The following is a 25,771-nucleotide window of genomic DNA, read 5'->3' as shown; positions in this document are numbered from 1 at the left end:
GGGTTCTTGGGATAATTTTTCACCTGTAATATGTAAAATGTTTAATCATGGAAGGGATATGGAAAAAACATGCTGTTTTTTACTTGTATTCATTGTAATCTTTCACTAGAAAAATAGAATATAACCATATTGTGATTTTAATATTGCCTGAAAGATTTTGCTGGGGTTTATAAGCTGTAAGGGAGAGAATAAAGGCAGAATTAGATGGACAACATCAAGAATAAGAGAAGGAAATCACCAGGAAAATAATAGAGACTAGAGAGGAGGAATAAGAAAGGAGACCATCAAGAGAGAGTGTGAGTGTCGTTTTCCCTTGCCCCTTCAGATAGAACAATCTAGCGTGATGACTGTGGGTTCCCTTTGAGCCCTGTGCTACTAACGGCTGGTCCCTCAGGCAGCAAAGTGTCCTCGTGTATAAAATGGTGTGATGGGATTCAATAGGACAAGTTTTTAAAGAGAAAATAATATGGTAACTAAAGTTCCAGATGCATCATAACTTTAGATACTGGCTTCTACTCTAAATAGTCCTCAGAATTCTGGGAAAGAATACAAACAACATACTTCAGAATTAACAACAAATTTACAACCTACAATGAGACAAGCTTAGCACTTTGTGCAAGAAATATATAAACAAGCGCAACAGTCTCTTGCCCAGGGCCAAACTGTTTGGGATTGCTTTGAGTTAGGGAAATTAGCTACACGTAGCTGGCAAATTTAAGGCAAAAAGGTAATCAACATGGAATCAGACATGGAAAATTCAATCACTTGAAAGGGATTAAATCTTGATGCCGAAAAACCAGTGATACTACAGGTTCACGCAGGGAAGTCAGAGCCCAGAGTAATTTTTTTTTCATTCTATAGGGCCTGATGTTATCAGGAAAATGGGTGCCAATCATCTCACTACTGGTAGCAATATTCACTGTCACAGTCCTTTTGACTGAGATCATCTATTTATTAACAAAGACATCATAAAGACCCACAAACCAAAATCACGAGGGTCCTAAAATATCCCAATTTTGAAATAGGGCAACAGGCTAATAGTTACTTATTTCTGGATAGGAAAATGTCCTAATCTCTCAGTCTAACTGATCTTGTTGATATCAGTTCCTAGTGATTTTTCCATGATATTATAATTTATTAAGGTCCTTTCTAGGCATCTGATCATTTTACTAAATTCGTCTCCATTACTCAGTGCCTGGTATACAAAAAACGTTGTTGATGATGATGATAATAATAATAGCTTATTCGACAACTTTTGAACCAACTTCTTAACCAGAAAGCATGCCTATCATCACAATGTTAAATGCTTTCACTTTAAAGGATAGGTATCTTTTGCTTCCATATTACGGTTTCCAATTTTGTTTTTTTAGAGGATTTCTGTGTTTGCAAGGCTGTGAGTCTCTGAGTCTTTTCCTTCAGCTCTTTGTTTTTCTGTTTATTTGTTTGTTTTGTGCTATTCAACTTTGTTTGTTTTAATCTTATCTTATTTTTTATTCCTGATTGTTTTCTAATGCGTGAGCAAGGAAGGGTGTAGACTTGGATGGGCGGGAGATGGGAAAGATCTGGGATGAGCAGGGAGAGTGGGGATCATAGCCATATGTATTGTATAAAAAAAAATCTATTTTCAATTTCAGAAAAAAAGTATGAGGTGCAATTATCCTTCACTAAACTGTTTGCTTTTAGGGAAGAGAAAAAGAAGGCATTGGAGAGAAACAATACAATCATGCCCCAAATTTGCTAGCAGTAGTTCTAATATTTGGGGTCAATAAACTATTCTAGTTCACATACATGTCTTCAAAGTAGGAAAAACATGCACGGTTTTACAGTAGGTACGAAAAAACTCCCCAATTCCACCTCTACCTTTGCCCTATCTGTCTTCCTTTCAAAATTGTGTCAATCTACTCCCTAAGTGAGCATCTTAAAAAGAACAAGCGTGATTATTCTGTCAGTTTTGCAGCAGTGAAAAAATAAAACAAATTTTTATATATGTGACAGCAAATTAAATTCTAGGGGATATGTTTTCTGCTCAGAGTCCGTGAGGTAAATATGACTGAGGGATATACAGAAAACAAAAACAAAAGCAAAACAAAAAAAAACAAAAAACAAACCAGCCCTGAACCTGGTCTAACAGGGACCCCTTGTGAAGGGCAGATTGAGGGGCAGGACTAGCACTGGCCTATATGTAATTGCTCATGTTCAGCAACAAGAAATCAGAGAGAAAAATACAAGACCCAGCTAAACTCATGGATGGTACACAGTGACCCCATTAATTCACAGTACCCCAACTTACCTTTCATTAGTTTCTATATCAAAGCAGAATCTCTTGTCAATCGACTCTGTCTTTCTTCTCACGCAATATTTCAATGTTAAGTCCACAGGTCCCTGATATGAAAGAAACATTACCAGTCACTTATTCAAAATGCGCAGAAGTGTCTTCTGTCTCATGTCATGTCGTCAGGGTCATTTGGATGGTGTAGAGCAAGACACCAGGAGCAATGTGCTGACTCACTAAGAACCTTTACCTTCAAATCTTACAATAACATGGTAGATAGTGTCTCACTATTCTAAGCATTAATGGCCATGACTGGGGGAAAATGCTCACGGCAGGCCTTTCAAAGCATGGCAGATTCAATAGGAAGCCCAGGACACATCACCTAAAGGCACTGCAGGAGAAATGGACTGCCCGAACAGCATTAAGTATACATAATAAAATTTTCATGAAGCTTCTGAGAAGGGACGCTGCAGCTGCGTAAGTAGCTATCTGAGATCATCTATAGAATGTGTGAGAAAAGTTGAGCATAGAAGCTTCCTAATGGATGTGGCAGCGAACACCTTCAGGGTAACAAAAACCATAAAAACGATCTCGCTAGAGGTGGGAAAAGAGTGGGGAAATAAGCTAATTTGTTTATTAATCAAAGCAACATTTTTATATCTGACACATGTGGGATAGCGTGGTTCATAATAGTCCTGTGGAAAAAGAAATCTGCCAAACCCCTTGGTGGCCGCAGACAAACTACCTGACCTGCCATTGTTTATTTCCCCTATTGTCCCCCAACAGGGGCAATGTGGTACCAGAAGGAAGGTAATGTTTAGTTAGCACTTAAAATGAACCACATACTATACAAGGTATTTTTAATTAATTGATTGCTTATTATTTTCTGCATCTGTTTTACACAAACTTCCCTCAAAATAGCCCTGACATAGAGCAGAATCTGAGCAACAAAATGCCTGAATGTCATGCAAGTTAGTAAGGTCGAAGTAGCATTAAACTAGGAAGCTTAAGATCTAGGGCAGAAGGAGGGAGAAAATGAGCAAGGAAGTCGGACCACGAGGGGTTGGTCCACCCACTGAGGCAGTGTGTCTGTTCTAATGGGAGCTCACCAAATACAGTTGGACCGGGTCTGAATGAGCATGCAATCAAACAGGACTCTCTGATTGTGGCTGACAATGGGGCGTGACTGAGAAGTAATTGATAAAGGCACTGGGCCTTGTTTTTACGGCATGTTCTGGCCTTTTGGGACCCTAGTCTATATGAAAGAACAGCTTCCTAGGCCTGTATGTAGAAGGGAAGGTCTTGGACTTCCCACTGGGCAGGGTTCCCTGCCCTCTCTCAAACAGGGAGGGGGAGGGGAGAGGAGGAGCGGGGGGGGGGGAGCGGGAGGGGATTGGGAGGAGGGAAGGAAGTGTAAATATTTGAATGGAAAAATTAAAAAATTAAAAAAATATATTCTTGGCAAAATTAAACAAATCAAAAAAAAATCTGGGGTACTGCCTTAGTTATGCCATGTACTAGCTATGTGATCCTGGCAAAACAATTTCCCTCTTCAGTCTTCACTTCACAATCTATTAGTAACAACAGCACCATAGGCCTCCTTCCTCCAAATCAGAAACGCGTCTTAAACGCCAGATCTGTACCTATGGCACTAGGTCATCCAAACAATACGACTCCGAGGCAAATACTAACTTACTCAAATTCAAAAAGGAATTAGATCATACCCAGTTCAGAGCTGAGATTTATACCCAGTTCAGACAGTATGGTATATGTACACACCTGTAATCCCAACACTCCAACCCGATGGGGAAGAACAAGTTCAGGGTTGGGCTGGATTACACAGTAAGAGCCCGCCTCAAAATTTAAAATGTATAAATGAAACTCAATGTATACGTAATTTCAGATCTTGATGCTCTTTGGTTAACTACTGGGTACTTCTCTCCGCATGTTTGGCTTTTTTTTTTTTTTTTTTTTTGGAAACAAGGCTGCCTTTTTAATTGCAATCAAATATGGTGTCTGAAGTCAGCCCGGAGAGGGAAGCACCATGCCACCTCCAATGAGAGGGTGGGAGCTGGGGTAAGGGTGATTGGGTTCTTGCCCTCCTCATTACCTGTACCTGAGGAGCCCAGAGTACTCTTTCCACTGTGGTCAGCCCAGCCTCTGGCTTTGTATGGGCCAATCCTTTCTGTTTCCACTATATAAACTCAACCCTCCACTAAGCCTTCAGTATGCTGGTCTTATGCTAATGCTTGGGATGTCCTGTGCAAGCTTCTTACAGTGGGGGACACGGTCATGTAGGCACCTCTCTCTTTAGCCTTCACACCATTCAGCATCAGCAGTGTGGCAGCTTAGAACCCTAGGCCCCAGCCACGCCACTCCAGCTGCATCTCAGCCTCCACCAAGTATTTCGTCTCCCCCAGGTGTAGAACACTTCACGGACAAACCCTGCTCTTTAATGACTCAATGACACTGCATGTTCTGTTCTCTCCACCCAAAGTGACTGTTGGTCTGAAGAGGCTGCTACTTCTCCTAAAACCGCGCTCAGCTTTCCTCTGACTCTGCACATGGCCTGCCCCATGCTTTGTAATTTCTGGGAAAACATCCTATTTCCAGGGCCTCGGTTGACTGAGAAATCTTTAAGGACGTAGATAATGTCTGATTCGTCTATGTATCTCTGGTCCCTAGTAAACAGGGCTCCAAAGAATTTATGAACACAATTATCACCCTTTTTATTTTTCTCATGGGGGAGAGGAATCTGAGTAACAAGAAATAATTAACTCGTGGTCAAAAGGCAAGTTTACCATGGAACTAGTATTGAGCCCCAGTTCTTTAATGTATGGATGAGCTGGGAGCGTGGGGCTGCACAGGTGTGGACTTGGTAGTAAGTGCCCTGCCATGGCACATCACCAGTCCCATAAAGCCAGTTAATTAATCTCAAAACCCATCACTCTTTCTCCTGTCCGTTATGTCTAACATGGGAAGATAAAATTCTGATAAAATACTGCTTTGGAGGAGACTGGTAAACCGAGCATTATAAATAAGACCTCACAGTTACTAGGGAACACTGGTAAGTGTCACAGTAAGAAAGAGGGCCAATTCTTCCATCTGTAAATTAGGTTCATGATATATGCTCTGCAGTGCTGGTAAGAGAGGGAATAGGTACATGGTAGCACATATCCTTGGAAGACAGCTAGCATTCAGGAAAAGGTGGTTCTCCTACCACTACTAACATCATTGATTCATTTATTTGTCATTTACCTTTCAGAAACATGAAGTACCACTAGAAATGGTGTCAGAAGATTGACAAGGAGAAATTATTTCCACAAATAGAGTGAATTCAGTAACTACTTCTATTCAAACACTACCTTCTAAATGGGAGCTTGGTTCCTCTTTCCATTCCTTACATTAAAAGCTCTCAGGCTCAGGGTCAGGCATGCATGCCTTTAGTCCCAGCACTCAGGAGAGAGGGGCAGGTGAATCTCTGACTTTGAGGTGATCTGGTACTGTACACAGTGAGTTCCAGGACAGTCAGGGCTACAGATACTTTGTCTCAGAAAAGAAGAAGCCTGCTTAGGCACACTGTTGGGCTCCCACAGTTGTAGGCTTGCAAGAGTCCACTCAATGAAACAAGAGGGAAAGAAAAACTCAATTAATTGTTCTCATATGCTAGGAGGACACAAAAGTGGTGTCTACTGATTTTGTCTTTGGCACAGTGTTCTTTGGAACCGGAATGCAAGAGAATTAAAAAACCTAAAAGGTATTACTCTCTGTGAAAAGAGAGTTAATGTCCAGACGTCAGATGATAATTTATATAGAATAAAAAGTAGAAATAGGAAGTAGCTCAGTTACAAGCACCACAAAGTCCAGGGTTTGCCCCAAATGCCACATAAACTGGTCATAGTGACACACTCGGGTAATTCCAGAATTCAGGAAACGAAACAGTAGGATAAGAAATCCAAGGTCAGGCTTCACATCAAAATGAGTTTGAAGCCATCCTGGGCTACTGCAAACCCTATCTCAACAACACCCATGCCCTAACATGAAATGGAAAACCAGAAGACAGCAGCTAGTATTGCTCATAAGAACTTGCCACTCAGACACAACGGACACATTCAGCCTGATTGGGGACAATTTCTGTGCTACAGCCCAAGATGAATTTACGAAAGCCTACTTACACATTTACCTAAGGGTGTACCCCAGCTGAACCTACATTTAAGGTTCAATAGAAGGCTCTGTACTTAAAGACCAAGGCAAAAAAGTGGTTTCCAAGAGTCTGCAATCAAAATCAGTTCCCTCATGTTTTCTATGTACAAGCTATACAGGATTGGGCATCTATCTACAAAAACAGTTATTAACAGAAGCAGGCAGGTTTCTCCAAGTTCCTATCCACCTAAATTGAGTCTTAAAGTGTACACTTCAACCTTCCAACAATATGAAGATAGTTAAAAGGTGCACACTGATAGCATTTATGAGAGCAAATGAAAGGGGTACATTCAGAAAATAAATTATGTGAAGATCAGTTTTTACCTACAGAAACTGCCATGCATGGAAGGATCAGATTCTTTCAGGGGAGTAAACGACCCTCTCCCTGGTGAACTTACCTCGGCACTTTAAAAAGTAGAAGGCTTGAAAAGGACAGAAGAAACATGAACTACTTACAGAGATTTTAATGTGGTGTAGGGGATTCTAACTTCAGGCAAAAGACACATGCACACACACACACACACACACACACACAGAGAGAGAGAGAGAGAGAGAGAGAGAGAGAGAGAGAGAGAGAGAGAGAATATATATATAGAGAGAGAGAATATATATCTATATATAGAGATATGTAGATAGAGTATAATATATAGATAGATAGAGAGAGAGAGACAGAGACAGAGAGACAGAGAGACAGAAAGAGAGAGATACACACATACACACATAACACACACACACTTTTCTTTGGTTTTTCGAGACAGGTTTTCCCTGTATAACAGCCCTGGCTGCCCTGGAACTCATTCTGTAGACAAAGCTGGTCTAAAACTCAGAGATCCACCTGCTTCTGCCTCCTGAGTGCTGGGAACAAAGGTGTGTGCCACCAGCAGCCAACACACACACACACACACACACACACACACACACACACTTTTAATAAGGGCATTTTAGAAATTATATTTTTAAAACTCACTACTTCAAAGAATCATCCCTATTTTGGAAAAGTTCTTTGTATAAGCAATGGGCAATTGTAATACTAAATAGGCTGAAAATATAAAGATACAATCATAAACCCTGCTGGTAGGACCTGTGTATGATGTAACACATCTGTTAATCCCAGCACTCGGGAAACTGAGGCAAGAGACTTGCTGCAAGTTCAAGTCATGCGTGTACTACACAATGTGTTCAAGGCCAGCCTGGGTCACAGAAGAAGAGCTTTTCTCAAAACACAAACCAAATAATATAACAAAGTCCTGATCTTAGTTACAGCCCACATAAACTCGGGTCAAAGAGAACATGTAAAATCCTGACTTTACGTGACAGTGATAGAATTCATTATTTGGTACTTTGTCAATATATGTTCTTTTCTGAGATACAGTCACACAAATGAGCCCACAAAGCGGCAGTAACAAGAACTGACCTGCTTAGCACCTGGCTTCTGTTCCATCGGTGTCATGGTGAGTGTCCTGGTCTCTTTCTCATACCGACAGTAGTATTTCACCCAAGATATCCCCAGAGCCCCTACAAAGACAGGAAAAAGGGAACTAGTAGAATGTTTCAGCTCCCCAAAGCAGAAGATGTTTACTGTTTTTGTTTTTTTCCCCAGTGCTTGAAACTGAACCCAAGGTGCTGAGTCCCAGCCTATCGCTTGCTCTTTACAGACAAAGCCCAGGTCCATCGCCGCCCACCTACCCACTGTACCCACAGAGATCCTCACCGACTGTTTCCCATCTCCATTCTTGGCTCATTTCAAACCTGCTCTCCCAGCAACCATTCCAAGCAATAGAGTCACCTATGCATCCAAAAGCTGGAAAGCCCTGCCAGTGTTCCTCTTTCATGGAGCCTCTCATTTGACTACCACTGCGTTGTAGCCACTCCAGTCCTTACATGTCTCACCTTTAGCAATGAATTAGTTAAAGGATGTTACCATTGTCTTGTTTTCCTAATACTTACCACAGTTACCAATAAAATACAAATGTACCTTTTCTCCCATTAATCATTTCAAACAGACTTTTCTCATCGCCCCATCTCTGATTCACTCCCAGCAAACCTGTCTTCGCCATTTCAGGAGAGCATTACTTTAAAGTGAATCACACAGGCTTTCCCACTCTCTCCAACCAACTTAGTCCACCCTCAAATCCCTGCAGAATTTGATCAAACTGACAATTCTGGACTTGTCCCTGGGCACCCTCACCTCTATGTCCCTGTGTCACTGAATTGCATTCAGTTCCCAAGCACTTAAATGGGCATAGAGTTTGTACTGTAAACCCAACATGTATTTAAAATGGATTGCACACAACATATATTTTAGAATGAATAATTACATCAGGACAACAGGGGCTATCCTTGCGAAACCAAGACCTAAGCATGAAGCCTGTTCTCCAACACTCCTGCGCCTCTACTCACACTGCAGCACACATCTGGAGTTCTCGACCAACCCCTAGCCATTCTCTTTTCACCTGCCACACCCTCAGTGCATGTTCAAGCTCTAGGTCAAACATCACTTCCTCAGAGAAGCTCTTAGATATATGCCCCAAAGAGGGTGCTCAAAATGTCTTGTGAATATACTTTCCTATCTCTCCTATCAGTCTGAGAGATGCTTTGAGATAAAAAAGAAAGAAAACATGTTACCTCTTTTCTCTCTCTCTCTCTCTCTCTCTCTCTCTCTCTCTCTCTCTCTCTCTCTCTCTCTCTCTGTGGGTGTGTGTGTGTGTGTGTGTGTATGTTTCTCTCAATGTGTTACATGGCATTTGGCAGAAACGATGCTCCGTGAGTGTTCCTTCAACTGAGTGGCAGTCATTTGACGAGATGGCAAATTGAGGCGCAGAAGCACCATACAGTGCGTGGCAGAGGTTCTCAACTAGGGGCAATTTGACTTTACTGTAGACAACTTAGGTGGTCGTGTATGGAGAGTCCTTCGAACACAGAGCGATGAGCAAAGTAGGCTGCTGCTCACCACTTTACACTGTCCAGGCCCTCAGGCTGGTAGGTGGGATAGCATACGCTGGAAAGAGGATCAGTTTTGGCACAGGATACACCTGAACTCGATCTTAGATCGAGTGCCTGTTCTAAGCCTCAGTGGTCTCTGGTGTAAAATGAACAGAATATGGAATCAAAGATTAAATGGGTCTGTAGGGCACTGCACATAGTATATGCAATAAATATAATCTTTCTGCCTTCTTGGCCCTACCTCTTTGATCCAAAGATCACCAAACACAATTAACATTCCTCATCTTGAATCTCAAAGAAAAAAATCTAGATCTTACTACTCTAGAGACATGGTAACCCTAACTCCCCCTCAAGTTTCTTCCTTTTGTATTTCTTCTGTTCCTGCCCTGCCCTCCAAGGCGTTGTATCTGGCATGAATCTACGAACTCGGGTTCCCAGCCTTCAGAAAGACAAAGAGGCAAGCAAACTGGATCCCAGGGAATGGCCCTGCATGCCCACACACATTTCTCCTGGGTATAGAGATAGCCTTCGATGGTTGGCTGTCCCGGAAGTTTGCATGTCTGAGGAGCTTCTTTCATCCTTTTCTTAAGTTCCTCCATCTCTTCTCGGGTGCTGGAGAAATGATTTCTTGTCTGTCAAGACATCATTACAATCATTATCAGCATTATCACCAACAAGTCTGCGTACTTGTAGGTCGTAGATACAGTACAGAGATTTCTCTGCTCACAGCATGTGCTAAAACATACAGAAGACTGCTGAATAGTAGTGACTAGAAAAGAATTCTAGAGTTTCATGGTATTACGAACTAGAAAGGAAACAAAAACACAAATACCACAAGAAGCAAGAGGTTTGACCCAATGGGTTAATTCAAGCTTCGAGTAAATAAGGAACTTTAAAATTCTGAGATTAGACTTCCCTTACTTTACAATAAGGGCAACTACAGAGGAGAAGTTCCCAAAGACAACATTACCATGGCAACTTCTCTATGTTAGTGGAGAAGACAGGGACGGCACCGGTTGACCCCAGCTGTCAACGGTACTAACAATGAGTCAGCCATGAGTACACATGCAAACGCTTGGTATTAGCTCACATTTGTCAAGTGACACATGGCAGAGGAGTCAACTTGATTGTAGAAAGATTTGGTAAGTCAGCAGAAAATAGGTGCTCTCACGTTCGGGTAAAGGAGAGGACCCAGGAGGAAGGAATAGATGCAGAAAGAAAAAAGTAGGTAAAACTGTACGTCCCAGTCCCCCTAGGCAAGCATCTTATCAGCAGTTTTGAGTTGGAAAACACATCTACGAATGTCATGTACTGGAGCACTCTGTCCAATGTCACCTGGTTTTGGTGATACCTTCTCTGACTACCAATTGCTACATTCTCTATGCCTCTTTTAAAATGTTGGTTTGATTCCATGTAGCAACAAATACTGAGGGACTATGATTTATCTGTCACTATATCTCCACTCGAAGAAAATATATAATCCTCCCAGACTGACAAATCTTGACGCCTCTTTCTGGGATGCGAGAGACTGCTACATTGTGTTACACAGCGTACTTTCTCATGGTATCCATAAATACTCATCAATGTGGGCTAAGTGATAAAATGAGTAAATTCTCATGTTCCAATACATAAAAATGTAGCGTCTGTGCTCATTTATAGAACTGGCATGCACAAGATGGAGAAGTCCTTGAAAACTCATGTGTTTAACTGTACTAAGTAATGGGAGAAGGAAGGAGATAGACATGGGCAATCATAATGATAAAGCCCACAAGTGTCTTAACTGACTTGGGAATTAGCTTAAGGACTAAGTCTTACATTAAATACACCTATAGCGGGATTCTGATCTGCGACAGACACAGAAAAGTACCAACACTTACTAAATCCTGGCAAATAGAGGCACTCCTGATTAGAGGATAGGTTTGAACAGCAGGAAGTCTCAAAGAGAGGAAGTGTCAAAACTGAAAAAGCAAGCACACGCCACGATGCTAACATGTTTGTGCCCTACACCACTTTGTCCTTGCAAATTGGCTGCGGTGCAACCACCTGTAATTGCAAAGTTAAGATGCCTGGGGCCCCCTTGGGAAGCCAGGTGAAGACATCCAGACGCAACTCACATTCTGTAAACTGAGCTGCAGCTGCTGTTTGTACGGGAGGAAATCCTGTGTGAGCTCCACAGTCAAGCTGTTGGAAATGAAGAGGCTGTGAAGAAAGGCCAAGACCTAAGGGAAAGAGACAAAAACCACCTTGAGAAACTCACTGGTATCTGTCACCAGCACCCCCTATCTGGTCAAGGTAGGAACCATGAAGTCAGGGAAGATACCCCAGAGTGGTTACCGAGGACACTGTTAGGAGCGGTGAGGGTAGCACAGGCAGGGACACACATGAGAACTCTCATCTTAGGTGCAATACAGCGGTCTTCGGTCTCAGAAAGGAACTAGCAAATCCCGGTCTTTTTAGATCGCGTGCAAAGCCACTCAGGAATTAGATACTGCAGGGACTGACCGCATCTCTTCTCTAAAGTAGTACAGCACCTCTCACCCACAAATATCACATCTCAAACTGAAAATGTTCAAGGACAGATGCAATACCGAAAATGGAAACTTTATACCTGACCTCATGTGATAAATCTCAGGCCTACTGGAGAAAACGTAAACACACTAAAAATACTGCATTAAATCTTTGGGTTATGAGTATAAGGGGTTTAAGACACATAAACAGACTTTGTGTTTAAACTAGAAACTCATTTAAGAAATTCCATTATATGAATGCAAATCTTCCAAAATTTTTTGAAAATCTCAACCACTTCTGGTTCTAAGCATTTTGAGTAACAGATTCTATATACACATACATGCATCCCCAGGACTAGCCCGGAGTGGGTGTTTCTTAGAGAAGATGACATGCAAATGATGAGTAGCCCACTTTTGAATTTTCAGAACATTCAAGCCATCCGTGGTCCGTGAGATGGCTCGGTAGGTAAAGGCATTACAGCCCAAGCCTGACTACCTGAGTTCAAGCCCCGTAACCCACATAAACTTGAAAGGACAGAACTGACTCCCCAAAGCTATCATTTGATCTCTACATATACACCATAGCACATATATCCCTCACAATATCAATAAACCGATTTTTTTCCATTCAAACCCATTTAAAACCAAGTTATATAAACAAAACTAAATGAAAATATAACTTTCTTTTATCAAATTGTAAAGATATAAATGTTCCATGTTTTAGAAAGCAAATAGATGAAATATATAAACATGTGTGGACATACCCAACATAAACAACACATAAAAACAATATGACGGACACATGCATACACATACGTTTATGACAAGTATTGGTAGGGAGATATGTCCACCACAAGCAACCAAAATTGTTTTTAAAAAATGGGCTATAGAACTGAACAAAGAGCCGGGCGGTGGTGACGCACACCTTTAATCCCAGTGGAGGCAGAGGCAGGCAGATCTCTATGAGTTCAAGGCCAGCCTGGGCTACAAGAGCTAGTTCCAGGACAGGCTCCATAACTATAGAGAAACCCTGTCTCAAAAAACCAAAAAAAAAAAAAAGAAAGAAAGAAAAGAACCGAAAAAAGAGTGCTCAGAAGCAGAAATAAAAATAAAAATGGCAAAAAAAAAACCCTCAAACATGCCCATTATCTTTAGCAATCAGGGAAATACAAATTAAAATGACATTGACATTTCATCTCATCCCACCCAGAATGGACAAATGCACAAAACAACCACAACAAATGCTGGTGAGGATGTGGGGGAAGGGGACCCCTCATTCACTGTTGGCATTGCAAACTGGTGCTGTCACTCTGGAAACCTGTGTGGAGGGTTTGCAAAAAGTTACAATCGACTATATGACCTACTTGTAATATACCCGAAGGCTTTCTCATCCTGCTCTACAATGAGCATCACGGCTCTATGCACGATAACTAAGAAATGAAAACAATCTAAATGTCCTTTAACTTAGGAATAGAGAACAAAAATATGGTGCTTATACATGATGAAATATTATTTGTTATTTTTATGTAAAGAAAACTAAAATCATGAAAGTTGCTGATGAATGGACGAAAACAGGAAATATTATATTGAGTGGGGTAACTCAGACCCTAACCCCAAGTCTTCAGAAGTGAGTTTATAAACTACAGTAACTACAAATACCAGAAAAATTGAAGGAGGCCATGGGAGGGGACGGGTTGGGCAAGAGTTCTAGACAAGAAAATTGTAGGGCACAGTCGCTCTAAGAGGGAAAATGAGTAGGTGAGATTTACTTAAACAGGAAAGAAGAATGGCAACACGAAGGGAGGGGGAAGGAGGAAGGATAAATAACACTAAAGATATTTAGAAAATCAGTAGGGGAAATCATATTTTAATAGCACCTTAAAATTAGATTTTGTGTGTATATGTATGTGTGCCTGTGTATGTGCACATGTCTGTGTGTGTACACAAAGAGAAATATATCATTTGAGTAAAGTTACATCAGTTGGGGTGATGATACTCCCCCTAAAAGAATACACACTACCTAATAAAAACCCAGTGCCAGGCACATGAAACCTACTTTTAAGTTGTTGGTTAGGGGAATCTAAGAGACCCTCCAAAAACAAAAACAACATAGGTTGTTGCCATTGTCTTTGGTAACTTTCAGACTTGAAGATAAGACCCGATTGCTGAAAACACCACACATTTCAGATGAAGGATTTAGAGGAACTGATCTGGATCTGATCTGAAGATTCTTCACTGAGGATTAGTCCTCAGGGTTTCAGAAGGAGCCGTGCAAGCTGCCAAGGGAGGAAAGTAATCAAGTCCCATCCAGCTATAATGGCAATTAATAGCAACACTGACCACGGTGACAAGATAGCCTGAAAGGTACAGTAGTGGCCCTTACATCCGCAGGCAACAGTCACCTCATTGGATTTAAGATCCACCTAACAGGAGGGAATCCATATCTGACACTTATCAGTTTAGCCAGCTACTTGTGGCTGCTCGGACCATGGTACACAGAGAACTTGCCCCTGCCACTAAACCAGCATAAGCTGTAACTATATCTAAATACTCATCCTTCTGTCCAGAGATGAGTGGAGCTCTCACCCGTCATTGAATAAGCTTATTTTGTGAAGCAGATGAAGAACACTCCAGAAAGCCATAACTGGTCCAAATGCAGAAATAAACTGATAATAGAATTTCTGCCTCCAATCGATACATTTAGAGCACAACCCCCACCCTTAAGTCTCTGGGGACATCACAGAAAAGGGGACAGAAATATTGTTAGAGTCAGGACAGTTGATGCAAGATAGCATGAAGTATTTTCTTTAAAAAAAAAAAGCAGGGAGATGGGAGTGAGCTGGGGAAGAGTTAAGGGAAGGAATCAGGTGAATAAGATCAAGACACATTGTACGAAATTCTCTACAAATTAATAAAATATTACTTTTAAAAGAGAAAAAATAAAGTGTGACATAGAAATTGGGAAAGGATTGAATAAGGGAAAATGAAATATCATAAATGGAGAGCAAAACAGTGTGAACAAGGTAAGGAAAAGCGTGAACACGTCTGAAAGAGCAGGAGAAATCTAAGCCTATGTGCTCACGTTCTTGACATGTATCTTGACATGTATCTGAGCATGGACTGGCGTTTTCATTCCTTAAGCTTCCACTTTTATGACCAAAGTTCTGTACATTCATTTGAGGATTTGGGAAACACATTTTTTTAGAATACTAACCAACAGAGAGAACTTACTGGCTCCACAATATTGAACTTCTTGGACTCTTGAACTTCCTGGATTTGATAGACATAGTCAAGGGAGGACTCGAAGAAATTGTGCCTTTCCTTATCCACTTGGAGGTCTGCCTGTAGAAAGAGGGCAACACATGTCACAAAGTGGGCATGGTCAAACTTTTGAAAGTCAGGAATGTCAAAGAGGCATTGAGCTACCTGCAAACATCCTATTTTGATTGTTTTCTTTATTTCTACTGTATTTTACAGAGATGGAATATGAAGCCAAGAGATTAAAGACTGAAGGTTTTCTATTTCTAGTCTAGCATGGAAGAAGTTTGGGAGTCATCAAACTGATTTTCAGATCAAGGAAAAAGCTGACCAAGTTGGAGAACCTTTCTCCTTAAATCCAACAGTAAAGTCATGGGGATAAGGGCTGTTGCCCAAACTAGATTATAGTTGTACAGAGAGAATCGGAACTCAGGAGAACAGACACTGGGGGTGATAGGTGCTCAAGGCTGGGCATCACCGCTCTCACTAAAGAACTACTACCCAGTTTAAGAATAAGCTGCTAAGAAACGCAAAGACAAAGCAAGGGCTCCAAAGAAACTACAGCAACAGCAAACTAAGCCCAACTTACATCCTAGCCAAACAAGCACAAAAGCTCACACTGAGCGCTTATATCCGTTTCTTTATCCAAACATCCTCTTTGCATTTTAAGCAGGAAAGGTAAAAAAAAAAAAAAAAACAATCCCAAGCAAGCAAAAAGGCACCAGAAACTAACGAAGAGAAGGCAGAGGCTGCATGAAACTGCAGCATGGAATCAAAGGAAATGCCAGAAATCGAAAACCCTGGAACAAAAATGAAGCATGCTTTATTGGGATCACCACCAGTATGAACAAGGTCAAGGAAAGAATACGTCTGGGCCTGGAGAGATTGCTCAAAAGCATACCACCCACCTAGCAGGTACGGGCTCTGAGTAAGAGTCCTGACAACACAGGGGGAAAAAGAATCACTGAGATTGAATTTACATCCACACAAAGGTCAAAACAAAGAGAGTAAACAACAAAATAAAACATCTGAGAACTGCTAGATAAATGTGTACCGTATGAGTATTCAGAATACAAGTGATGGAAGAAAGAGAATGGAACAGAGAAACATTTTCAATGATAGTAACTGGGGATTTTGCAAAATGAAGAAAGTACCATATTAGCTAGATACATACACAGCTCCTATGTATACACCCAAATGACTCTTAAGTTGGCATCCTACAGAAATAATTGCACATCCATGTTTATTTTTCCACTATTTATAATAGCCATGATATGGAAGCAGCCTAGATGTCCATCAATAAATGCACAGATACAGAAAATTAGATGCATAAACACAATTGAATTTCATTTAGCACTAAAGAAAAATAAAGTCACATAATTTTGAGGATTGGAAATCAGCAGGTTTAGTGAAAAAAGACAAAGTCAGAAAAAATACCACATCACTCCTCCCAATCAGAATCTGGACTTAACTTATGTGTATATGCCTTTTTGTAGGACAAAGAAGTGGGAAAGCTCTAGAAGAGAACAGGAGGTCTAAAGGGAGGTGGAGAGAACAAGAAAGGATGGTGGAAAATATATTATGATAGCAGAACTGGGGACTATCAGGGGAGGAAGAGCATGAGCAAGAAGAAAATGGAGAACTAAAAATGTCACACTGAAATACATATGTTTGTGTGCTAAAAACAACACAAATTTTTACTTTTAAAAATTACACTGTCCACAAGAGCATGACAACTGATATTGTAATTATGCCAGCCTTGTTTAAATAAATATATTGTTGAGATTTCCTAGGTGTGTTTCCCTAGTCAAATCTAGAGGACGCTATTTTAAAACTCTTGGAAGCAAAAGTCAGAGAAAATCTAGGCACATATGATGATACGCACAGATGCCAGCACTCAAGAGTCTAAAGCAGCAAGACACAAGTTTGAGACCTCCTTGAGATGTCACAAAGCAAGATGAGGGAGCAGATAATCTGCATGGTTTTGAATTGGCAAGAATTTTAAATACATCAAAAGCATGATCCATTGAAATTATGGATATGTAAAATTTCAAAAACCAAAAACAGGTGCAGCACCAAAGATCCTTCTACAAAAATAAAAGTATATACTTGGAGTATTGTAAAACATGATTCTGATATTAGGTTGGTACCTAACATCATACACAGAGTCCTTAAAACACAGCAACAAGAAAATAACTCAAATTTAAAATAACTCCAACTTAAGTATCAGATCAGACAGCTCAGCAGAGAACACAGGTGGCAGCTAAGCACATGAGGAGATATTACATGTCACTGGGAAACTTCAAATGACAACAGAAATGTGATACCACTGCACACCTATTAGAGTGGCTAACAGTAAAAACACTGAAAACACCAACTGCTGATAAGAAGAAGCAAAATAAAGTCTACAGCGGGTTGGAAAGAAGAATGGTACATGCTGGAAAATAACGGCCTCTTCCAAAATAAATCATCTGCTTACAATGCAACCCAACTCATACTCTATAGACTTTATCAAAACAACCTCAACAAAATCTACACATGAATCTTTATCATGGCCATATTAATAACTGCCAAAATTCAGAAGAAAAAAATAGCCTTCCATAGGATATAAGATACATATGTGGTACAACCAGACAACAGCCCTGAAGAGAAATGAGATAGCTATCAAGTCATAAAAATAGAGGAATAATAGACACATATTACTAAATGAAAGAAGTCAATATGAAAAGCATCCATGCTACAGGAGTCCATGACATTATAGAAAAGACAAAATATCAGTGGCTGCCAGGGACTGAGATGAGCGAGCATGGAGCCAGGAGAATTTCAGAACAATGAAGATGCTCTCCATGACACTAGACTGTTCACGTGTCATTATACACTTGTCAAATCCCTCAGGATGGGGCTAAAAGAGGAGTAACACGGTATCGCATGGGCAACGTAAAAATAAACAATCCATATCCCACAGAACATAAAACCCATTGGCTCACCAATTGTAACAAACAAACACAAGACCTTAACAACAGTGAGAATGTGTGCCCAAGATCCAATACTTTATCTCTGTAGTTTCCATTCCATTTTTCTTTAAGTATATAAAATCTCTCTCATTTGCTATAACCACATATGAATGTATAATCATCAAATAAATAGTTAAATTAAAGGGGAAATTTTGTCTAGGGATATAGCCCGGTACACACTCCTCCTTGCTGCCTCTCCCCTCGCCAGAAACAATAAGCCTAGACCTATCCTACACAGTGTCTCTTGACTTCTTTCGCACCATTCCGAGAGATGAGTCAATGCAACAATAAAACAGAAAAGTTATTTAGCAATGATATGGTTCTTTGTTTCCTTTTGGGGGACAGGGACTAATGTATCCTAAGCTGGCCTCACGCTCTCTAGGTAGCAAAGGATGGCCTTGAACTCCGGAGCTATAATTGCAGCCCTCACCCTCCCTCTCTCCCTCAGTAGTCTCACAAAGAATACATGAAATTTCTCTTTCAATAAGCTATAACAACAGAGTAAAAATAGCTGCCATGGAAGGTACTCTAGAGGCTGATGATACCCCTAGGTTTTCATTGGGTCTGGTAACATGGGCACTCCCTGCCTAGCATGAGTTATAATTTTAGACTGTCTGAGGAACAGGTATTTGAGAAAAGCCACTCTGTCTGCATAGGCAACTTGTGCAGAGAGAGCCACTATTAAAATAGCCTCTCTAAAAATTCCCTCATCCTCCTTTTGTTCAGACAGCATTTGTTCAGACAGATAATTTTGGAAATTACCCCTGTGCTCTCCTTGCCTGCTGCTGATACTATTTCTTCACTATTTGATGTCTTGCCCATGTTTTTCTTTTCTCTTTCTTCTCTCTCTCTCTCTCTCTCTCTCTCTCTCTCTCTCCCTCTCTTCTTGTTATTGTTGCACCCACTTGTCAAGATATAAGGGTGGGGCAGTGGTGGTGCACGGTTTTAATCCCAGCACTCGGGAGGCAGAGGCAGGTGGATCTCTGTGAGTTCGAGGCCAACCTGGTCTACAAGAGCTAGGCTCCAAAGCTACACAGGGAAACCCTGTTTCAAAAAAGAAAAAAAGAACACATACACAAAAACAAAAAAGGAGGATGTAAGTCCACTGCTCTTGATTACACTATCATGTCCTTCACTAGTCTTTTAGAGTAGTATCGATTCTGGACAAATTGCTTCTCAAGATTATCTCAGGCCTTGTTCAGCCTCGAGGCTACTAGCTTCAGTAAGGCAATTTCTCCATTTCTATTTGTCATACATTTTATTTTTTTCAAATGATTATCTCAAATTGGAAAGACATCTTTCTTCCATAGAGGAAATTCCTCCATTCAGACATAAGTCTTCACCTCCTCATCCCCCAGGTCCCTCAAGACTATTATATAAACATGCATACTACGGAACAGAAGGAGCCTTGCTGCTAGGAGATTAATGCACATTCTTAATTTAGAATCCCAGCTCTGAGGTGGAGAAGGGCATGACCATTGTATTGGTGTCCCTTTATTCTTGTTCCACCCAGTGTAATGTGATTTGGTAGGTATCTATTAAACAGTGCCTTGGGAGAATTGTAGCCAGTGTAAGTCTCAAAGAAGCAGTAGCCACAGTGCAGCTTTCCTTGCTCCCACCAAAACAGGCAATGGAACACCACCAAGCTGTCTGCTCCTTATCTACCAAATACAATACCAGTGTAAATCTATCTGAACACAGACTTAGGAACTGGAGTTGAAAATGACACTGGAGATCCTTGAGTACCACTCTTTCACACAGTAGGGCTGACGCCAGAAATGAAGTTCCTTAACACGGGAAGGTAGTGGAGGAACTGGCTCAAGACTCGGATAGCCTGGGGCCCAGACCTCAGGTATTCCCTACAAATGTTTCCATGGCTCCTGTTCAGCCATCTTAAGGGGAAACCTCCCAAGCGGAATGACTGTGATTTCTAACCCAGCACGGGATGGAGTCGGGGATGGACGTGGGGAACATACCTCTAGCAGCTGAGATTCTTTCTTTTTGGCTGACAGGTGTAAGTGCCGGTCCAGTAATGAGTAAAACCTCTCACCGTCCTTTTCAAATTTCTTCTTCCTCTCCTAGACATGGAACAGAAGCTTCACATTAAATTTATATGCTTTAATACTCTGGCCTTAGGAAGAAGAATGAAAGATACAGGTTCAGGTTTCATGTGATCAGTTTTTGCAGTTCCTGGGAAGCAAAGAAAAACTACAGCCAGTGCCGAATGTGCTGTTTTGCGCTGAGCTCAGCAGTTTTGATTTCCTCAACTATAATCCCAAATTATTTTACCTACAAAGATAGGCAGTTACTGGCTCTTTGAAGCCCATTCCCTATGGAGGGATATCTTGCTCAGCCTAGATACAGCCTTAGTCCTGCCTCAAGTGATGTGACAGACTTTGTTGACTTTCCATGAGAGGCCTCTCTGAGAAGTATATGGGGGGAGAGAAGGTGGGGGGAGTGGGAGGACAGAAGGGAGAGGGAACTGGGATTGGTATGTAAAATAATATTCTTTTAAATACAATAATTTAAAAAACTGTACTCCACCAAAAAAAAAAAAAGGCAGTTCCTACTGGTTAAAGCTGAAGCCAAAACTGGCACTCGGGGAAGGGGGGCGGGTCTCTGTTGCTGAACACCCTTTCTTCCCTTTACATATTCATTTCATCATTTAAAAAGAAAAAAGAAACATAACCGTGAAGCAAATGTATCCGGGAAAGGCTAATCTGTATGAATCTGAATGACTTCCAGCAGCCTCCATTCCAAGACAACAGGAATCAAGGAGTTCCCCCACTGAATTCTTTGGTGTTATTTAAGTATTTACTGCTGCATATTACAGGCTAACGGGGGGGGGGGGGGAATCCTGGGAGATTTAGATAGGAAACAAGAATTCACAGCTAGCTTTATGGGGGTGGGGACACAGTCTTCACTCTCCTCGGCGATGAAATGTAATTAACTTCTCTGCTGCTCAGCACAAGTATCAGTCACACGGCTTCTAAAGAAATGCTGACAGCCACATTTGCCACAAACTCATTGTCCTGATGTTTTTCTCTGCTTGACAGGAGCTCACGGCATTTAGGAAGCGGATCTTCAGTTGAGGAAATGCCTCCATCAGATGGCCTGTAGATTATGTCCATGCACCATTTTCTTGATTAATGGTTGATGTGGGATGGCCTAGCTTACTGCTGAGTGGTGTCACCCATGGGTTGGTGGTCCTGGGATGTATAAGAAAGCGGCTGAAAAGGCCATGAGGAGCAAGCCAACAAGAAGCACCCGTCCATGACTGCTACTGAGGTCCCTGCCTCCAGCTTTCTGCCTTGAGTTCCACCCTGGCTTCCCTGAGTGATGGACTATGATCTGTAAACAAAGAAACCCTTTCCTCCTTAAGTTGCTTTTGGTCATGGTGGTTTACCCAGCAATAGAAACCTAAGACAGAGACTCGTACCAGAGAGTGGCATAGGGCTGAGACAGACACCTGACCATGTTCTGGGGAGGATTGTGTAAGGACTTCTGGAACTTTGGGTTAGAAAAGTCACCAAGTATTCGGGTGAAATGAACTAGTGAGGTAATTGAGAAGAAAATGCTGACGGCAGCCAAACAACAGAGGTCCTCTAAGACTGTTCTCATCATGCTGACTTTGAGTGATGTGTCACCAACATAAAAAAGTATTTCATGCTGGTAAGAATTCCGTTTTAAGGTAGACTGCTGGTGAATTGTAAGAGGTTCCCAAAACTAAATTTGAATGTACAGATTAATTTGAGTTGAATTAACATCTGTAAAATAATATGGCAAAACATTTGGAAGCGGGAAATATCACATTTTAATGTATTTATTATTAATATGAAAGGTGTCACTACTTATATCGGTTAAATATGTCACATGTAAAAAATAATAATGATCATTTTCATAAATGGCTTATAATTGACATGCTGTCTAAATTTCATATAAGGTTTTGCTGATAATCAATGATTTTTTTGGCATTAAGTGGTTACATCATCTGTAAAGTCTGGCAATTTATGCATTCCTATTTTGACACATGACTTAATTACCATTCTTAGAGCACCAGCTGGTCCCTGCAAAATCTGGTTAAACAGCACTATAGGAATGGATAGCCTTATCTTCTTCCTCAAGTAAAAGAAATATATGTAATGTTTCTCCACTAATTCTTCCGATAGGTTTTTATCATGCAAGCATTACTGAGTTTCCTTTCAGTTCTAAATTTGCTATAATAAATTTACATGAAAAATGAAGGAACTCCCACTGCTTGATTTCCAAGACTGATTTTGAGGGAGGGGTGTGAGATAATCACTAACTGATTATGATGCATTTTTTCAGATTTTTTTTCAAAGTTTATTAAATTATGAAAGTTTCCATTTCCGCCCCTCCTCCCAACACCCTCCCACTCCCTCCCTCCCCCTCCTCCTCCCTCTCCATCCCTAAGAGCAGTCAGGGCTTCCAGCCCTGTGGGAAGTTCAAGTTCCTCCCCCCTCCCTCCAGGTCCAGGAAGGTGAGTATCCAAACAGACTGGATCCCAAAAATCCAGTATATGCAGAGGAAACAAGTCCCAGTGTCATTGTCAATGGCTTTTCAGAAAGGCTCCGGGCCAGCCACATTCAGAGAATCTGGCCACATTCAGAAAATCTGGTTGGATCACATGCTCGTTCAGTCCCAGTCCAACTGGCCTTGGTGAACTCTCATTAGATCAGTCCCCTTGTATCAGTGGGTGATCGCACCCCTCGCGGTTAATTTTGTGTGAGAGAGAGTATGTATACATGAGTCTAGGCCCCTGCAGAGGCCAGAGGCATTGGACCCTTTGGAGCTGGAGTCACAAACACTTGTGAACCATCAGATGTGGGTGCTGGGAACTGAACTCAGGTCCTCTGGAAGAGCAGCAAGTGCTCTTAACCACTGAGCCATTGCTCTAGGCCCCTAATGGTATATTTTTATTACTGTCTGATTTAGACACCTAGTATTTTATTTAAGAGCTTTGTATTTATACTCCTAAAAGTAATTTCTTTCATTCTGACACTTTCCATATCCTATTTTAGCAGCATTAAAAATGTGCTGGATAGTATTCTTGTTTAATACATGAAAACACCAAATCTCGGAGGTATTAAGTTGCTGATCCAAAGGCACCCAGCCATTAAGAGGTACAACAAACTACTTAAAATAGCTTTTCTTAAAGCCAGCACTGACTACTGGACTCAGTTTATACACCTTGATGGAGAGGGAATCTTAATTAGAATTACTAATGCTGAGATGAAACACCATGACCAAAGTAACTTGGGGAGGAAAGAGTTTATTTAGCTTACACTTTGACATCACAGTTCATCAAAAGAAATCAGGACAGGCAGTACTGATGAAGAGACCATGGGGGTGTACTACTTACTACTGGCTTGTTCCCCTGGCTTGCTCAGCCTGCTTTCTTATAGAACCTAGAACCTATAGCACCACCACAATGGGCTGGACCCTCCCCCATCAATCAGTAAGAAAATGCCATAAAGACTTGCTATAACCTGATATTATGAAGGCATATTCTTAATCGTGGTCCCCCCATCTTGTGTAACTTTAGCTTTTGTCAAGTGGACATAAAACTATCCAGCACAGACAGTGATATGGTTATGGGACAACCTTCTGTCTTTGTACAACGTGAGCCCTCCACTTCTCATTTTCCTCCTTCTACTTCACTGGCCAACCACAATTCATTCTTCAAGATCCCGTCTCTTTATGTCAATGGAGTGTGTTCTGTGTGTCTCTCGATGCCTTCATGTCCTAGTCTGGGTTTAGGAGTCCCTCCTCTGAACCCTCAGCACTGCATACATAATAACATAAATCTGGTATGGGGGTGCATAGCCCTAATTCCAGCCTTCAGAAGGATGTGAGGAAGAATGAAAATTTTACAAAAGGAAAGAATGGATAAATAGGAGGAAAAGAAGAACAAGAAGAAAATAATTGTAGAATTGTAGAAATATATGAATTACATTAATATTGTATTCACTCTAACACAGTCTAGAAACAAGAACACCTGCTCCATCATATATATATGAAAACACTATAATACCATTTATAGGCGCTACAACTGCTACACAAAACTGGAGAAGAAATTATCCAAGTATGAAAGCTATAAACAAATTACAAATTCCCTTCTAATTTTAAGACGTGCTTTGCAAGCATACATTTAGCAATCTAGTTACACAAATTCTTTTATCTGTGTTAGACAAAATATAGTAAATAAGTTTGTGCTGGGCACGGGCATTGCCCAACACAATCTAGAGAAAGCAAGGCCATTGGAAGCAGCATTCAAGGCCCTCATACTCCAGTAAGGACTAGAAATAAACCTTAAAAGCTCATTTTCCTATCACCTTTTAAAACATGAGTGCTCTCATTAAGCGACCATCATTCTTCATACGCAGAAAAAAATGCAACACAAAATAGCTGCGGAGAGTGCTGTTTCTTCTGTATGGGTTTAGAATTGAGACACACCCTTGCTATATAGCTCAGAGTGGCCCTCCAAACATCCCTTCTCAATCACCCGAGTCCTTGGATTAAGGGCATGCATCACCATATCTGGCAGAGATTACTATTTCTTACACTGTTGCAAGAATCTATCTTTCTTTTAGACTGAAAAGAAGGTCATTCTTTCTTCATGGGATGTGCCGAAGTGAGTGCTGAAGAAAACAAGCGTCCCGTGAAACGTGTTTCCTGTGCATTGCATAGCTCCGCCAAGAAATGCTGCTTGGAAGAAGCAGCTGGTCGGAGCACTTAAAGAGCATGACAAATGTCCAGAGAACACTGTGTCCAGGCAGGCAGAGCCAGGCAACTTCTGTCCTCTTTAGAGGAAGTTAACATGAGCTGCCAAAGGTTTAAGACATTGGTTCTGGTTCAGCAAATCTCTCATGGACTGAGGAGGTTCTCTTTCTGGCCAGATGAAGTTGGAACCACTCGGGTTGACCAGACCAGCTGTGGAGCTGACAGCTGTTTCGCTCTCCCACCTCCTACTTGGAAGAGGCTATGAGCTTATATCAATGTCTCCACCCACTTGCACCAGTGTCTGCGGTCCCAGAATGCAGCACAGGGAGGTCTGTGTGGCCAAGGTATTAATGACTCCTTGTACAGGGTGGTGATGCTGCTGTCGGTAGGAAATGAGACCTTTGCAAACAGCAGCATTTGAGGGCTCTTCTCAGGAATACAAAGAAAAGACTTACTATGCTGCTTATTAAAAAGAATGACCTCAGAAAACTGAAAACAGAGAACAATAATTCAGGATTTTTTCCCTGTGGTGGGAGTGATGCTAAGTTTGCTCAACCCATGGCCTCGTGTATATGTCTTAGGGTTTATATTGCTATGATAAACACCATGACCATAAGCAACTTGGGATAAAGGGGTTTATTTCAGCTTCTAGTTCCATGACAGTCCATCACTGAGGGAAACCAGGACCAGAACCTAGGGGCAGAAGCTGATCCAGAAATCATGGAGGAATGCTGTTTACAGGTTTCCTTGGCCTGCCTTCTTACCACACCAAGGACCACCAGTCCAGGGGCAGTATTGCACAGAGTGAGCTGGGCCCGCACACATAAAGC

At 41.3% G+C, this 25,771-nt stretch overlaps 1 protein-coding gene across 2 annotated transcripts in view; it reads right to left on the bottom strand.

Annotated features, from left to right (window-relative positions):
• Ophn1 (oligophrenin 1) overlaps window positions 1-25,771 on the bottom strand; it is a 327,366-nt gene that overhangs the window by 142,811 nt on the left and 158,784 nt on the right. For both annotated transcript variants that reach the window (XM_085684928.2, XM_085684927.2), the window contains exons 6-11: window positions 20,174-20,275; window positions 15,157-15,267; window positions 11,533-11,637; window positions 9,921-10,050; window positions 7,890-7,990; window positions 2,291-2,382 (exon numbers count right to left, since the gene is read on the bottom strand). In XM_085684928.2, coding sequence (XP_085541054.1) covers window positions 2,291-2,382; window positions 7,890-7,990; window positions 9,921-10,050; window positions 11,533-11,637; window positions 15,157-15,267; window positions 20,174-20,275 — 641 coding nt within the window. The remainder of the gene's footprint in view (window positions 1-2,290; window positions 2,383-7,889; window positions 7,991-9,920; window positions 10,051-11,532; window positions 11,638-15,156; window positions 15,268-20,173; window positions 20,276-25,771) is intronic.

The sequence above is a fragment of the Myodes glareolus genome, chromosome X, assembly GCF_982192425.1.
Source record: "Myodes glareolus chromosome X, mMyoGla1.1, whole genome shotgun sequence".
Taxonomy (NCBI): Eukaryota; Metazoa; Chordata; class Mammalia; order Rodentia; family Cricetidae; genus Myodes; species Myodes glareolus.
Note: the sequence above shows the minus strand (reverse complement) of the source record. Positions and strands in the feature narration are given on the sequence as shown.